This window comes from Protopterus annectens, chromosome 3.part0 (genome assembly GCF_019279795.1).
Source record: "Protopterus annectens isolate FY-2018-M chromosome 3.part0, PAN1.0, whole genome shotgun sequence".
Taxonomy (NCBI): Eukaryota; Metazoa; Chordata; order Ceratodontiformes; family Protopteridae; genus Protopterus; species Protopterus annectens.
The window spans coordinates 915567954-915585928 of NC_056731.1; the positions used below are offsets into that span (position 1 = coordinate 915567954).

Consider the following 17975-nt stretch of genomic DNA (forward strand, 5'->3'; position numbering starts at 1 on the left):
GATACAACTAAAGTTAGGTAGGTTATAATATTTTGACAAAACTGTTTTTCAATGACAGATTCTATTAAGATTAAAATATCTCTGAGTAGATTTATTTGTCTTACAATTTAATGTGAACAGTTAAAATGTTAGCACATTTTGCATAGTGTGAAACAAACAATGATGGTATATGTCCTGTCTATGTTATGTTTTATTGCAAATTGATATTTCCATGTACCTTGTCCTTATATATTTCTGTTTCATTACTTTTTTTGTGCATTGAAAAAGAGGAAAATGCAATAAAAATTATATTTGGAAAAAAAAAAGATTTAATAGATGCATAAGACATTAATATTCATCTAGACTACAGGCATCTCTTAAAGTTTTTGTGTCTAGATTTCTTTTAGTTCTCTGCTTCACAGCAGCAAGAGTGTTAAAGAATGTTCCCAAAGTGTCTAGCTCCAGTTATATCTCATTGTAGGCTACATGGTATCCACATTTTTCATATTTAGATAACTTGCTTATCTTTGCAGAGCATTTTCAAAGCGTCAGGAATCTCTTTCTTGGGTTAGAGAGCTCTTACACAAGTTGGGATTCCAAGAGAACATTCAGAAGTCTTTCTTGACTCCTTCCCACTATTATGTTTCTGGGATGACAACTAGAATATTTTCTTCCACTGGAAAAAAAAGATCTATTTCTAGGGTTTTCCTCTTGAGACCTTGGTCACTGAGGGGGAATATCTCAGGATTTTGGGTTTCATAGCTTCTATGATTTTCATAATATCCCTGGCAATACTCCACATGAGAAAGATACAATGGTATCTGAGGTCTCTTTGGTCCCTGCACCAACACCCCTTGTCTTTTCAGATCCTAGTGCTAGGGTTTGTCAAAAGATAAATCGCTTGTTGCAAGCAACAAATCTCCCTAAATCCAGGTCTTCTCTCTTCCCTCCCTTTTCCAAAGCAGGCAGCCACCATAGATGACTCAGACTTTGGTTGGGGAGCAGTTTCAGGAGGGATAAAAGTGCAAGGTGTGTGGAACATCAAGGACGATACAAGCACCTAAATATAGAAGAGATATTTGCCCTGATCAAGACATTAAACTCTCTTAATCATCTGTGGTTCCCAGGACCCCTCCTCAAGTTGTTACAGACAATATCACAGTCGTGTATTACATCAACAAGCAAGAGGGAACCAGGTCTTGCCCTTGTCTTACCTCCCTCTGCAGACTAGCTGTGTTAGCTTGCAATGTAGTTTCACAGCATAATCTCACTGTACAGGTATCCTACACTCAGAGCAAAATTGTGTGGCAGAGAAGTTGAGCAGGACAAAGGCAGACCCTCATGAATGGAAACTAGATCAAGGGGGTCTTTTAGGATATGATCTATCTACGGGAGTTTCTCAAGTAGACCTATTTGCTTCCACTCTGAACAACCAGCTAGCAAGATTCTGCTTCAGAACACCATGCAAGAAGACCTGGAAGATGAATGCCATTTGTTTTCCTTTGATAGGAATGCCACTGTATGCTTTTCTACCCTTTCTACTAATATCCAGGGTACTTCTGAGAATTCAGAAGGAATCCCCCAAAATCATTATGGTGACACCTTTCTAGCCCAGGCAACCATGGTTCTACTTTTTTTGGAAATAGCCAGGGGCAATTACCACAAGCTTCCTCATAAATAGGAACTAGTCACACAAGAACTAGGGTATTTGATACACCCCAATATCAATTGGCTTCAGTTGACTACCTGGACAATAGGGTCTTATTTCCCTTTAAGCACCTGTTTTCTGAGGATGTGCAGCAGGTCCTAATTGGAGGTAAGAAAGCCTGCTACTACAAAATGATATATTAGTAAATGGAAAAGGTTTTCCTGCTGGTGCCAACAACATAACCAGCACCTATTCAGAGTTAGAAGTTCTTTGGGCTTTCAATATTTGTGAGAGTTAATATCCTTTGGCCTTTCTTACTCTGTCAAGGTTCGTTTATTGGCCATTTCAGCATGTGTGCCAGTGGATCTTCCTCTTTCAGGTCATTCTTTTCTGAGACTTCCAAGAAAACTGGTGGCCCCTCCTTGGGTTCCTAATTTTATGTTAAGAAAGCTAACTCTTGCTGTATTTAAACCAGCTAACCTCACTGACTTAAAGGGTATCTGAGTAGCAAGCTCTTATAGTGAGTCAACCTTACCACATTTTACACAGGGACAGGTGTTTTTTTGAGAACTAATCCTTTATGCCTAAAGGGGTATTCAGGTTTACTTTAAGCAGAACTTGTTCAAGCTTACTTTAAGCAAAACTGTCTACCTTCCCGTTTTCTCTCTCTCAGCCTAAAAATGAAGGAGAGAGGATACTCCATACCTTGGATGCCCACGGACAATTCTGGTACTATCTTAACAGAGCTAAATCTTTCAGATCTCCAGATCAGTTCTCTTCATTTCTTGTGAAGATAAGAAGGGGCTACCTGTTTCAAAGCAAACTATTTCCAAATGGTTGTCTAAGGCTGTTACTTTTTGTTATACTCGCCACAACAAAACTATTTCAGTAATGTTAAGGCCCACACGACTAGGACCTTGGCTTCATGTATTTTCTGTATTTAGAAATGGTTGGATTTTAGAAATATTCTCAAAGCAGTAACTTGATTCTCTGTACATACTTTACAAAGCACTATAAGCTTGATTCCTTCTCTAGGTCTAGACCAGGTTTTGCTCGGACCAGTTTCCAGGGACTCCTGCACTCTTCTTCCTCCTCCCAAAATGTGTAAGCTGTGGTAATCTACCAGTATAGCTTAGGCTACTGCAGCAGTGATCAATATAAAGAACATACTACAGCTGTGTAAGTAAACTTGCTGTAACAGTAGCTGGTTGAATGGTCACTTCTGCCATAGCTGTTTCCTCCCTCCATCCCCCTTGTTTCTTGGAGTGTTATTTATACCAGGGTGTGATTATTTATTTTTGTTCTATCTAGCATTGTCCTTTCAGGGCTCAGTCTGTTGGCAGGAAAGTTGTGACATTCTTGTCCAAACTCTTCTTTTTAGTCCACTTAGTTTGAGCTGCCAGACAATTTGGGCATGTGGAAGGCTCCCTGAAGCTTTTGAAACTGGTTAGCTGTTGTATCCATGGAAGGACATAACCTAGTATAGCTTATGCTACTGCAGCAGTGATCATTCGAACAGCTACTGTTATGTTAAGTTTACTTAAACAACTGTACTATCAACGTCATTCAGGTCTTCTGATTTAACAAATGAGTCCTCAAGCCACCACTTAAATTTGATCTAGCAGAGAGAGTGCACCAGCCTCGAACCCCTTAAGATGTCATCTTGCTCATGATCTCTGCAACCCCTTAGTTTATTTAGATGTTTGCTACCTTTTTGGAAACAGCTCACTCTGGGCCACAGATAAGTGCTCCACCTGTAAGTTTTACAAAGTTTAGTTTTGTTTTTTTGATTAGCAATCTTATTTTCTGACTAGTTGTTCAATACTATTAATGTTACTTAAATTTTTCTCTAAGCCTTTCCTCTCTTAGCATCTGGTGTTCACAGACATCTTTCCTACCTGCTGTGTGTTTCCTCTCTTCAAGTAGTTGTACCCTTTTCTTATTCTTGAAATCGATTCTATGGGATTATTGATAGTAATAGTAGAGTTAGCAAAGTAGACCTAGATTTGACTGTGATTTCTGCTGTGTTTCGTAATGTTAAGTCATGGAAAAACAGGCCATTTTTTTAAATGTACCAAATTGGCTAAATATTACTCCCCAGGATCCACATGATTTTTGCGTGGTATACTAGGGGTTCCGCATCTTTCTTCTGTCTATATATGCTCTTCTTTTTGGTCCAAAGCTCTAGCATGTCGGTAGAATACCCTCATCATTAAGGGCTTAGTCCTCCTGAATCTAAAAACTCAAAAACCCAAGAAAGCTGACACACTGACTAAGGCCAAGTGTCTGGATCTGAAGAAAAAGATGAATGAACCATCGACTCTGTCCTCAGCCTCTGAGGCCCTAAGGCTTGAGGAGTATGGGGATCAAACCCTACCCTGTAGTCCTCCAGCAGATTCAGAGATTTTTCAGTCAGCAACTATGCAAGATTTACCAAAGAAACAGAACTCTGAAAAGACTGAACATCTCCCATTCAGACCTTTCTTAGCTATGTCATTGCAATCTTTTAGATCCTATAAAAGCACCATGGAAGCTGATTTGGATCATCTAATGCAAAAATTTTAATGACCTAGACTGAAATGAGATCATTCCTTCCCCTTTGGCTCTGAAGGTGATAGGATACGTGCATTCACCCTTTTCCAGGCTCCCTCACTGGTCCAACATTTGGCTTTGGTTGGGGCCTGTACCCCAAAGACACTTGTATCTTGCTACATCAACTCCAGGCTACTTGCATCTGACTCATTCGACTCTGTCATGGGCATATCTGCCTGAGTCTCAAGGTCAGTTCGACACCCTCAAACCTGTTATCAGTATGGAGTGCATCAGTGCCTATGGCTATGCTGTAGCCTTCGTCCCTTGATTACTTACTTGGCTGCATTCCCCTCACTAGGAATGACTTCCTTCATGGTTTCCCCTCTGCGGACATTGTCTGTTTCCTCCAAAGGAGATATGACTCCATCTGCCAGACTGGTTTCCTCGAATCTGTTGGAGGTTGGTTTGACTTTTGCTGGGCAGAATCATTGCATCTCCTAAGAGAGTATGCGGTCAATCCCCACTGACCTCTGTTCCTCCGTTAGACCCCATTTCTGTATTTGCTGGTTCTGCCTTGGCATCCATAGGTCAGAGTCACCTTGTCTACCTCAGACTTAACTGTCCAAGAGCAGAAGTAGCCCTCTGACTATATGGGAGAGTCATCACCTGAACCTCTGAGAAAAGAGGGTGTGTAAGAGGAAACACATTGACTTACCCTCACAGTCACCTACTTTGGCTACTGACTCTGAGGATAGAGAGGGATTCCCGCAGTTCCCACCCAGAGGACACCTCCTTTGGTGACATCCTGGAATTGATGCACCGTAGTGGTTATCAGCCTACAGAACCTCCCTCTTAAGACAAGGAAGCATTGTTTGAGGTGTACAGGACACCATCTTCTGCATCCTGGGTGGTTGTCCCAGCTAACAAACTCATTGATTTGGCAGTTAGGAGAGCATGGCAGGAGCCCAGCACATAAGAGGCAATTCCAAGAAACTCTGATAAAATTTTATGTCCCCCACAGGATAAACCATTTAGGTCCAAGAATCCTCCAGTAGAACATGGCCAGACTGTATCTGTCATCGTTGTAGAGTTTGAGGCCTTGCAGGAACCAGAAATGGCTTCACTAACTGTGGTTTGAGAGGTCAAAATGCCAGTTTGACTGACCTTTTGATGGGGCTGCTGTGGTGGAGGTGGCCCCTTTAATGGACACAAGCCCACAGGCCAAGTAGGTCTGCAAAACCAGGGGTATCACTGTCCCTTTTCCAACCAAAAACCTCAGAACCACTGAAGGTCTGCCTGACTGTGCTAGTCTGTTTAGGTAGCTTGGGGTTGTATCTCCCTCTGCCCAGACTCATGGTTCACCATTACACAAGACAAAATGGGTAAGAGGGATGGCAGTCAGAGGTTATTTTATTCCATTTTTGGAAAGCCCCCCCCCCCAAAATATTCCATTGACAGATGACCCACTAAACCAAACATAGGCCACTTTGAAAGACGTTTCCACTCTTCTTGAAAAAATAGCCATCCAGGAGGTCCAACCATACTAGAAGGAGTCAGGATTTTATTTAAAAGATCTTTTTGGTTCCAAAGAAAATAAGGGACATCAAGCCCATTTTGGACCTCAGCTTCCACTCTATATTTGTAAGAAAGAACTGGTTCAGGATGGTCAGAGCAATCCATCCACCCATGCTTGTTGGGAGAATGAGTGGATGTGCTCATTAAGATCTTCAAGATGCTTACCCTACATGTCAAGATAGCAAGGGGGAGTCTATGAGTTACTTGTGCTTACAAATAAGAGACATTCACTATCAGTTCAGAGCCCTTCCATTTGATCTTACCACAGTCCTCTGAGTGTTCACCAAGTTATGGTAGTTCTGGCCCATCTTCGACTTGGGATTCAGAGTATTCCCATACTCGAATGAGTGTCTTCTAGCCATCCTTCATTGAAGTCATTCAAGAAAGCAAGAAACTACTTGCTGTTCTTAGGCAGTTTCATATACATATCAGTCAACCTGCAAAAATTAGGCTTGCAACCATCTAAACAACTGATGATCTTGGGATGCTATTTAAAAACCACAAGCTTTATTATTTCCATTCCCCAGGAGACAATAATATCTCTACACTTAGTGAAATCTTTAATTCAGAACAAATGATCAACACCCATATACTACTCAGAATCCTGGGCCTAATGGCCTTTTCAATCTTAATGGTTCATTTCACCCAATACCACATGAGAATATTTCAGTGGCTGCTCAGGCTCATTGTTCACAATGTCTGCATCCTGTTTCTCACCCAGTCTTGCAGATGTCATCTTCAGTGGTGGTTCACATCACCTCTCATACATGAGGACAAACCATTTTGTCCTACAGCATCTTCAGCAAAAGAGACTCTTCCTCTCTGGCGTGGGGGTAGACATTACAGTGGGAGAATGGTCCAGACAAAGGTTTCACATCAGTGTCATGGAGCTAAGGTACTACCTAGACAAAACTCAGTCCTTCAGGAAAGTTTACCAACTGAATGAAGGCACATGTTTCAGGTGTAAAGTTTACCAGCTGAGTGAAAGGCATATGTTTCAGGTGTTACAATTTGTCTGCATTGCGATTCCCCACTGTGTTCCTTGTTTACAGTATAGCATTTCTTCATTGGAGTTCTGCATTTGATATTTTTTGAAAGGGATCTTTAATGTAGGACCTCAGTTATGTTCTAGAAAAACTAACCTTGCCAACCTTTGGACCAGCGTCTTCTGCTCCCCTCAGATACCTAACCTGGAAAACTGTCCTGTTGATGGCTGCTACTTCGGCTAGAAGTATTTTAGAATTTGTCCTTCGTTTGCTTTAATATAATTTGGTAATTTATTCCAAACTCTGTGAGAACCAATTATTGCAGCTCTCATTCCTATATAATGTGTTATACAGGTTGTATTGTGCTTCTTTTCTTTGATAACTCCAGGCATTCCCAGAGGTAGTTATCTCTAAAAGCCCTATATACCTGAATAAGATCTCAACTTAACTGTCTGAGCCACTGTACAAGTTAAAATGGTTTAATGTAAACATAACTTCAACTTTCACATTCTTGGATGCCCCTGGTATATTTCCACTACTGCTTTCAGTTTAGTCATGATAGTTTTTTTTCCATAAGGTTTCCATATTATTCAGTTGTCTACTTTGGGTCTAATGTAACTTAAGAATTTCATCATTTCTGCTTTCTAGGCTATAAATCTTTTTGTGTAGCCCATAGTTTTATAACTGTCATTAACTAGTTGGTTGATTTGACCAGAAAAACTCTTACCAGGCACTTTTCTTTCCCAGGTTGGACTAAACCAGGCAGCTTGGGGTTCATTTGACTCGACTGCCTTCCTGGGATATTATTTTCGCCAGAGCTGTCAGTGTTGTGGCTTCAAACCATATGGTACCATGTTGCCAAGGTAAGAAAGACTTGAAGATGGTACAGGCAAATGTCCGTCTTTATACCACTGACATTCTGATGACTCTGCATGAAGGGAACTAAGCTTTGGAAGTCTTGCAGACCATCAGGCCATCTGCAGCAGACGTTCCAAGAGTCATTACTGCAACCGTGAATATACATAGACATCCACAATTCTAATAATATTTTAACATAACTGTACTATTGTAATCCTTTTAAGCTGTACTCACAGGTGTTTTGACTACTCCATAGTAATGTGCTATTCTTGTTCATTAGGTAGGTTCATTAGGTAGCTGCTAGGCTATCTGCCCGAAGGCATGTATAAGCCTAGCCAGAATGTGTTGGCTTTCGCCACCCCCTTATATTAGTTCCCTGTGCCTCTGTTCAGCATCATCCCCTTTGGCAAAACTCAGTTCCCATGAACTACCACATCGATGGTAGTCCACTGAACACAGAAGGTGTTATAAGATATCTGGGTACACAGGTTGGCAGCAACCTCTCTTTTGACCACCACACTGCCACTGTGATCAGAAAGTCTTTCTATGTGGCACATCTCATTACTAAGGGCTTTGCATCCAGGAAGAAAGAGGTCATTGTCTCCCTCTACTCTTCCCTTATTAGGCCAATCATGGAGTAGAATGCCCCATTTGGGATGTACCTCACTAGACACCTGCAACAACTGGAGAGGCTGCAAAAGTACCTCACAAAGAGGATCCTAGGCCTTAAACACTTGTCCTATATGGACAGACTCAAAATACTCTTTCTGCACCACACTCCACAGACCTCAACTTCAAACCATTTTACTGCTGCACTTGCACTTTAACTGTTTTAAAATGTCTTGCATAGAGTAGCATATTGGTGCAGTGGTTAGTGTTCCCACAATACATCAAGACGTCTTCCTGTTGGGTTCTTAATTTGGGTGCCTTATGTGCTGAGTCTGCATGGCCTTGCATCCAAATGAGTTTTATTTGCCCCTTGACCCTGTAAAAGACATAACAGGTTATCTGAAGGTGGATGGATGATCCGTTTTGCATGCCTGTACATGTGATCCAAGTTTGCTTACAGCTTTGTCTTTTAAAAATGTACAATTGTTTATAGAATACTTAAATAAGTATAGTAGTTTTGTAAATACATTTGTATATTTTCCCCAGCACTCTGAAGAGGTTTTGGCTGTCTTTAAAAGCTACAAGCTAGATGACACACAGGCTTCTAAGAAGAAGATGGAAGATGCAAAAAAAGCTGGAGGAGAGCATGTCTATTTTGCCAAGTTTTTAACAAGTGAAAAGGTAAAGCATCTTATTCTAGAAGTAGATCAGTATTGTAATCCAGTATCATCATTTCCCTTTGGTTTACAAACTGCATTAATGTTTTTAAAATCCTTGTACCATAACCTTACTGGAGACATTATAACATCCAGTAAAAGTAAGAAGTTTGCAGCATCCTTTCTTTTAGAAATGAGTCCTCTATCTCTCTCATGTAGGTAGCTTTATAACCTCTCAGCATACTTACTGGTCAGTTTCTGTCCAATACCATACCATGTTAGTAGTTCAAGGTAACCAGCCCTCATACTGGGAGTAATTGATCTTACTTTGAGGATTCCTTTGCATGTCTTTTACATTTGGGATACTCTTTGAAACATGCTTCTTCTTAATTTATCAAAATCTGCCTCGAGGAGGGCTTGCTTTGCCTTTTATTAGTGTATATCTGTTAGGACTGAGATGCACAACAGCAGATCTCCATTATTTGTTGCTTTTACAGTATTCAGTTCTTTTCATTTTTTTTTTTTTGCAAGAGTATGTTTACATCCAGATCAGGACCGGCTATGTAAATTTAAAGTACAAGCTACATGTGATACACAGCACATAGTGTATCTCGCTCACTGTGTAGTATACAAGAAGCTTTATAATGGGAAAACAGACCGTACACTCAAGGAGAGGATTAGAGAACACATTTATCACATAGGCAAACAAAGCAGAAGTAATGCCTTGGCTAAATATGTTGTGAATACTAACAACCAACATAAATTTAAGTTCATGGCCATTGCTAGGAGTTTTGTGAGGAAAAAAAAGGGGGGGACCACTTGTAATAAAACAGAGGAAATGGAAGGTAGATGGATAGTCTTATTCAGAGCTGACATGGGACATGGTTTCAATGAACAAATACCACTGAAACCAAAGTTAAAGGCCAGACCTCTACGTAGGTAAAGTAGTTGTTTTTAAGACTATTATTTTAACAATGTTTTTATAGTGCACAAAGTATATAAGAAATATTTTATGAGTATATTTTTATGATTTTTTTTGAATATTTAGTTATTTTGTGGTTACCATATAGCTTTAATATTTTATAGTAATGGAGTGTATATAGACATGTGATGTATTGTTATGTGATGCATTCAGCAATGTTTAAAAGTATGACTAGTTTCAGTTTGTTTTTATGCACCTGAAGAAGCAGATGCGAAAGCGCTTGTGTCTGATTAAAGCTTTATAACCTGGAGCCTATCTTGTGTCCTCCTGTTGTTTTTGGATACTTTGCTGTAGTTTTGCTGTGGACACAAGGACCTGCATACGAGTGTTTTTTTATTGTTCTTGCTGGCAAATATAGATGCATGCCAAAATAAATCTCTTTCCGTGCTATATTCCTTAATTGCCATAAATCTTCCATTATAGTCTGGAGCATTTCTCCCTGGGCCTCCGCTGAAAATTGGCTTCATTCCAAGTCGGACTTTCTCAGTTAACAAGTGTTAAATAAAATAAGTCTTTTTTCCCCACTTCGACCAAAATTGGATAACCTCTTAGTCTTTTTCTGGATATTGAAGCATAATGATGTCATCCTTAATAGCTGGACTGATGCAGTTGAGATGCAAGTGTTCACTGAGATAAGTTAGACACATGCACGCTAGTAAGATATCTGTTTATGAAAAATCCCAACTAGTCGTGCAGTCTTCAGTTTGCTTTCATTACTTAACATGCTTATGTTACAAAGCTTACAAAAATATTTACAGAAAAAAGCCTTTTGTACATTAACAATGAAATATGGGGTGTTACAGTCATGACAATGGATAATGCAAATTGCATTTACGTAGTAATGTTATACATTAATGTACAAATTGCATTTACGTAGTAATGTTATACATTAATGTACAAATTGCATTTATGTAGGAGTGTTTTACAGTAATATGCACATATGAAAGTAGATAGAAAATTATCTGTTATTTACAGAATACTTTCAAAAGGAAGGAAGAGGAGGTTAGAAGAAGTGTAGAATAAATGATGCACACAGCAGGGATTGAGGTGGGGTAGCCTGGGTGCAGAGTAGGAAGTAAGTAGGAGAGAGAGGCAGGTATGCAGAGTAAGTGCAGATAAGAACAGGCAGTTATAGTGGTTTGAAAGAGAAATAGTGGATTTTGGTGGGTTTGGTGAAAAATTCTTGGGATATGAGAGAGGTAGAGTCTGAAGAAAGATTTTAGTGATATAAGAGAGATCGAGATATCTTGGTCTGTGTGTGAACGTGAACGTAGCCAAGAGGAAGTTAGGTGCTGTTTTAGGTTTTGCTTAAAACTTGAAGCACTGCTGTCCTGTTTTAGTGAGGTCAAGATGGAGTTCCACTTTCTGGTGACATAGGAGTCTCCTGGTGTATTCTGAGGTTTGGAACTGATTAGATAGCTTTTTTTTTTACCAGAGTGAGGGCTATGTGGTAGGGATTAATGCTTGAGGATGTTTTGTAGTGAGGGCTGTGTGTGTGGGTTATGTATGATTTTATGGGCAGTTTGAAGTTGAGTGAATGTAAGATGATTAGGTAGTTTAAGCCAATTAAGCTGCTGTAGTGCTGTGCAATGGTGCATGTGGTAAGATGAGTTAGATGCAGATTAGATGCTATTTTGTTATAGCAAGCCTGTAGTTTATTTAGTAGGGTGGTTGGAAGGTTGGTAAATATGAGTGATGCATAAAGAAAGGAGAGGAGAAGGTAGAATGATGCTAATGTTTTTCTTTGAGTCTGTGAGGTAGGGTTTGTTCTGGTAGAGGAAGTCCAGTGTTTGAAGTTTTTTTCTTTTGGCTTAATGTGCAAATCAAACTTTAGATTATTGTAATTACGACTCCTAGCAGTTTTGTATTTGTTACAGTTCTTATGGTGGCAGTATTTGTTGAGGTAATGTTAGAGGATATACTGGTTGTAAAGACTATTTAATTTTTCTTTTGGCATTTAGGAATAACTGGTGAGCTTTTATCTGTGATTCTATGGAGGTGAATGCTTCTTGTATTTGCTGAAGTACATAGATGTTTGGGGCTGAACAGACCATGGTTGTGTCATCTTCATACAGGTTTGCTGGCTTTATGCAGATTGTTTCCAAGTATATTGAAAGTACTGGGTTTTAGATCCTTTAGGTACACTTCCTCTAACATGGAGGAAGGGGGATATGTCCTGATCCCATTTTATGGATCGACTGTTGGAGAGAGAGCAACAGAACCATTAAAGAGATGAATGAAAAAGTGATTAGGAGATGGTAGGATACTGTGTCAGATGATTTTGACAAGTCTATAAGAAATGGGATACTAGATTACCATTATTTCTGTTGGTATTTATGGTTTCAGTGAAACTAAGGAGGGTTTGTTGTGCTGTGCTTAGGCCAAAAAACATGTTGTGTTTGAGATAGTAGGCTGCTGTTTGTGCAATGGGTTGGGAGTTGTGAATGTATACATTTTTTTCTAATATTTTGGACAGAGGTGAAAGAATTGCTATGAGGCAGTAGATAGAGAGGTCTGTTGCTGATCCACCTTGGTGAAGTATGTAGTAGTATAATGTGCATCTTTTCCATATGGATGGTACATGATATTCAGTAATTTATGAATATTGAGACAGGGGTATGCCAGGACATTGACAGCTATTCTGAGGTATTTATGAGGCAATTTTGCAGGTTGAGCAGTGGTTTTAAGTTTTTGGAGGTCCTTTTATACTTTTTATACTTTTATTTTTTATTTTTATTTTTATTGTTATACTTTTACAGCTGAAGTTGGTATTAGCTGAAAGGAAAAGAGAGGGGTGTTAAGTCTTGGTGGAGATTGACAGAGGAGAAGGGTAGATTGGATTCTTATACAGAAAGGATAGAGTGTAGTGCATGTTAAATTGAGTGGTTAGGGGGTTGGGGGTGGTGTTTCCAGATGGAGATGGGGTGGTACTTTGACCACAGTATAGTGAGTTTTTTTTTTTTTTTTTTTTTTTTTTTTGGGTGTCCAGAATGTTTTGGGTAGTGGTGGTGATTGCTTTGGTGTGAGAGAAAGTAGGTGGCTTGACTTTTAAGCTGTCTGAACATTTACCACTTTTGTTGTGTTCTAGCTTTACTCCAAGTCATCCAGGCTTTGTCTGTATGCAGTATGAGTTATTTAGATTCTTTAGTGAGCCAAGGGGCTTCTGATGGGAACTCGCTCAAGAGTTTATGCACTTGTTTTAAGACTATATGTTTAGTGGTATGATTAATTTGTTTTATGACAAATGTGGAGGGATGGTAACTGTCTGGGTGACAGCCAGTAGTGTTTGTTTGTGGGTGAGGTGGTAAGGATCCAGTTAAGTTGCTGCATTTGTCAATTTTTGTGAGTGAAGTGATTACTTTGGTGAAATTGTGTAGGTTAATAGAATGGGCTGAGAAGTCGAGAGTTAACAAGTAGGTAATATATAGTCTCATCCCTGAGTATAATGGTTTCCTTTTTTATATTAGTGGAAAACCAGTGAAGGATGTCATCAAGAATGGGAATGTTGTTGCCTGGGGGAATGTATATGGTGGCAGTGCAGATCAGTTTGTGTTTGTTAAGGTGGAGGAGTGTAATGGATATTTCTGCGCTGGGAAAACCGGGGTACCTTAATGGGTACCAGATAATTTTTAGTGCGTTTTTAAAAAGTAATGCGGCCTCTCCAGCTTTTTTGTGTGCTCTCATTTCATATTGTATTTTAGCCTGAGGAAGGATTTCTTCACCTTTAGTGTTTGATTTTAGTCAAGTTTCAGTGGTTATTAGTATGTCTAGGGTGTATACTGCAGTGCATGCGTGTAGGTCTGGAAGTTTGTTATAGATGCTTCAGAGATTTATGTGCATTAACAGTAGGTTGTTAAGGTGTAGGTGTGTGTGTGTGTGTGTGTGTGTGTGTGTGTGTGTGTGTGTGTGTGTGTGTGTGTGTGTGCGCGCGCGCGCGCAGTGGTGGGAGGTGATGGGTTAAATGGGGCTTGTTGGACTTGAAGGGATGGATGTAACCACAAGAAGGGGGGGGGGGAGTATGGATGAGAGGCTAGGTCAGATTCTTATATATAGGGCTGATGGGCCTCTATGATGTGTGTATATGTAGGAGAGGTAAGAACAGCTACTGTGTGAGTTGGAGAGGAAGATTTTAGTTTGTACTCTGGTCCCAGAACTCCCTTTCAGCATGTATAGAACATCACTGTAGGAAAGTGAGACCAGGGGTCTGTAGACATGCAGCCAGATAAAATATTTATACAAGTTCAGACTAGATAGACAAGTTTTGCTATAAATGCTGACTGAAATGTAAACACAGCTTTTTTCTCCTGAAGTATTCCGAGCTGCTGTTTTTGCCTTTTTACATGTAATCAGTATAAGTTCTGTATCTAATGAGAATTGAGAATGCATTATAATTTTAACCCGGTTTGTCATGAGGTATCTCATCTCACAACTAGTACTAACAATAGCCCTACACTGCCTCAAGACTTTCTAAACCAGCCAAGTAACTGTGTTTGCATAGTGAACAAAAAACAGTGATTTCCTCATGCAACAGCCATTAGATGCACATTACGTTGTCCAACATGATCTCAAGCTTTTACATGATAAGATTTACTGTCCATCAATAGCCTACAGTTTGGCTATTGTATGACATTGTAGTACAGAGAAATCAGTAGCATTCACAAGTACAGTAGCTTAATGAAAGACATTGCTATAACTGAAATAAAGTTATGAGAAGCTTGTGTTATGTAGATGCAGTCACAAGTGTACGCCAAGTCCTAATAGGTGACTGCAAGTTACACACAAGTATATGTGGGTACAGAAATCTAAGAAGCTATCAAAACATATATGTAAATAGATGCTTTGATTTAACAGGTTGTAGTAGATAACTGAATTATGGATAAATGCATTGTATAACTTTTACACTCTTGCTAAATGCAGGGGTTGGAGGGCAAGTACTCCATACAAAGTAAAGATTGAAAATGGCACCCTCAAGATGACTGCTTAGCATGGGGACAAGTGAGGGATGCTAGGAAGGGATTGGGAGGTAGGAGATGAAAAGGGCTGGCTATGCACTTGCCAAGGAGGATATAAAGGTGCCATGGCTGAATAAAACTATCTGTAAGCCTGAAGAGTTATACAGATAAATGGCCAATACAAATACAGTATGCATTACTGTACTTGTGCTGTTACATTTAGAAACATACTTTCTACTGTTGTTACATTTTGCAGTATTAGTAATTCATTTAACAGAAAGTACACCAATAAAAAGTTATTTTACTTACCTTTATTTTTTCCATTCATTTAGTTCCTTCATGAGCAACCGTAACAAAATTAAATTCATATGGTTTAGCTTCCTGTTCATTTCAAAATAAATAGCATGTTGTGGGGTTGACATTCAGCAGTTCTTGCACAATTTAACAAATTTACTTTGTTATTAGTGTTCTGTACAGTCTTCAAATTTTCGCCATACCAGCTTTGGTTCAAATCCCAGCTGCTTCTGACTGACACAAAGTGTGATTTGTGTTTTTCAGTTTTCCCGGTAGTTCAAGCAGCTCATAGTGGGACTAAATCTTTTCTGTTTCTTCCACTGCACGTAACTTTTAGTTGTCTTCCCATTCTCACCTTCTTTTAATTCCAACACCCGGTTCAAATACAAGCTTCTCCTAATTCTTCTGGTCCAACTCTCGGCTTCTCAGTTATACTCCGTCATTTTCTTTTGGAGCTAGGAATACAGTTTCACTGGCAGTCTCTTTTGGACATCTCTATCTCTTGTGGGGTCCAGAAACTGAGTCCCCTTTATCGTGCTGATCAGATTTTTGTTGACCTGCAGATATATTTTGACATACCTGGAAAAAATTTCTAAAGACTGTTTATGGTAGCAGTTTGAATTTCACCTCAGCCTCATGGTGAATCATTAATGACTGGAATAAACTTACTCTTGTTTGGTCCAGTATAAAGTGAGTAGTTATTTTACACAAATACCTTTGTCACCTTTGTTCAGTACCTTTCATTTTTGCCATAGTTTTGTTTGAAGCATCTTCTGGTAGTATTGGCCTCTGCTTCTTTCTGGAGGGTAAATTAGTAGCTTAAACATAGTGTGAGCTCCTGATTCATATATCCTCCTGTGGAACAACACCAGTATAGTTACTTGTACTCTTAAAGTTAAAAAGTCCAGTCCCTCCAGCTTCTGTGGTACTTGTCCTTTATCTTCTAGACCAACTATTTTCTGAACTATTTCTTCATTTTGATGCTCAAGCCTTGTCATTCTTTCCTTCATTTTTAACAACTTCAAATTTATAAGTTCATCAGATTATTTAATATTTCTATTTTTTCAATTTCACCCATTTTCTTTTCTTTTCTTCTTGTATAGCATTCCAAAGTCCCATTCATTTTTTTTATTTCTGCATGCCATTTTGTCTGTTTTTCTTCTAGCTTACTGGATGCCATGTCCTGCTTTGATGCTGCACATGGGTCTACTTCCTGATGATCAGCCTTAAAGTTCTCATCTAGAGCAGACTTCTTTTCGTAGTTGACTTTTCCCTCAATTTTTTTATTTGCCGATATTTCGAAGTTTATTTGCCCCAATTGTATAACTTTTACTGACTTCTATAACACTTTCTCAATTTTCACTCTGAGAGAGGTCTCATTAGTGTACCTATAAGTCAGCCATCATCTTGAGTGTTAAAGAATACCCTCTTGGTGACCATCACTTTTCCTCCCACAGTCTTAGAGCATCGGGATTTATTGATAAAGAACTGAGTGCCTTTTATTAGGATTGTATGTCCCTAAGAAGGAGCACACATTTCATTCTGAAAGTAGTTTCTGAAGTATGAAGCAGTCTGTGCACTTCTGTTTTCTTTGCCAAAGCAGAAACCAGAAATAGAAGAGCCCTTTGCAGACTGGATGTACACTCCAGATCAGTTTTGTGTGGTGCCTAAGTTTAAGAAGACTGAGCAGCTTGTTATTTCCTTTGCTTTCTCTAGGGAGGGAGGGAAAGGCTTGCAGCTGCCAAACAATCCCCTTTAGAGGTGGGTTGCCATATGCATAGTCTTTCAGTTACATGGCTGACTGCCTGTAGAAAAATGCTACTTTCAAAGTCCACTGCAGTAGAGGATTGGATGCCTCCATTACCTTCTTCAGGAATCTCTCTCTCGCACAACCTGGGAACTAACTTTGCGTGGCATGATCCCAGGGAATCTTCTTGGGCTAGGCTTATATAGGCTCCAGGGCCGTTAGCCTAGTCCACATCCATGAACCTATGAACATATCTTTGCAATGGCCATTTAGTCTTTTTTGTGTACACTTTCACCTTCATTACTGTGTCCACTGTGACTGAAGGAGTAGAGTGTTTTAGGTACTGTAGCAAGTCAGGTCCCAGACTTCTGGACTGTGATACTTTATCTGTCCTCTGGCTTCTTTGTACTGGTGATAATTGCTCAAAACTTAGCCCACGCATGAGACCTGTAAGAGACTTGCCATTATTAGATGTACTGTTACTATATCAATTACCTTGAGCTTGCCTCCTTGATGAGTCACACATACCCTCTTACCACCTCCTTGTGGCTGGATGGTGTGTAGGGTTAGGTGCACTTAGTGTGTGTGTGACATTTTGACATGCACCATGAAACAGCACTCCTTAGTACAAACTCTTCCAGAGAAAGCTACCACATACTGAATGTTGGAAAAGATGACCCCAACCAAAGGATACACCCAAGATACTCTTCTGGTAGATTACATGATACATGGCAAAAGTATGTATGTTAGTTGTGTCTTAACAAGGCAGGGTTCTATTCAGACTTTTTGTAATTCTAGAAAACCAACATCTTTTGAACTAGATTTTTGTGTCACAGACCTCAGCAAGTTGATTGGGTTTCAGAAATTTGAAATAATTTTCTCCATTCTCTTTTACTATGATTCAGGTGTATGTGTGGATGATTACAATGGACTTGGAGGGTTTATGTCCACATTTGCATCTTTCCCAAGTAAATTAGTCAAGTTCAGGATGTGGAATCATTTTCAGTTCACATACTTCCCGTTTGGATTAACAACTGTCTCATGGATCCACTACACAGAAAAAGTAAATAACTAGAACGGTGGAAAGGTAATTAAGCACACCAGCCACAATAATTGAGTGCTTTCGTTCCTTCTTTATTTCACTTGAACTTCTTCAG

At 39.5% G+C, this 17975-nt stretch overlaps 1 protein-coding gene across 1 annotated transcript in view; it reads left to right on the forward strand.

Annotated features, from left to right (window-relative positions):
• THOC1 (THO complex 1) overlaps nucleotides 1–17975 on the forward strand; it is a 1639837-nt gene that overhangs the window by 787324 nt on the left and 834538 nt on the right. Inside the window, exon 11 of the mRNA XM_044065238.1 lies at nucleotides 8734–8868. Coding sequence (XP_043921173.1) covers nucleotides 8734–8868 — 135 coding nt within the window. The remainder of the gene's footprint in view (nucleotides 1–8733; nucleotides 8869–17975) is intronic.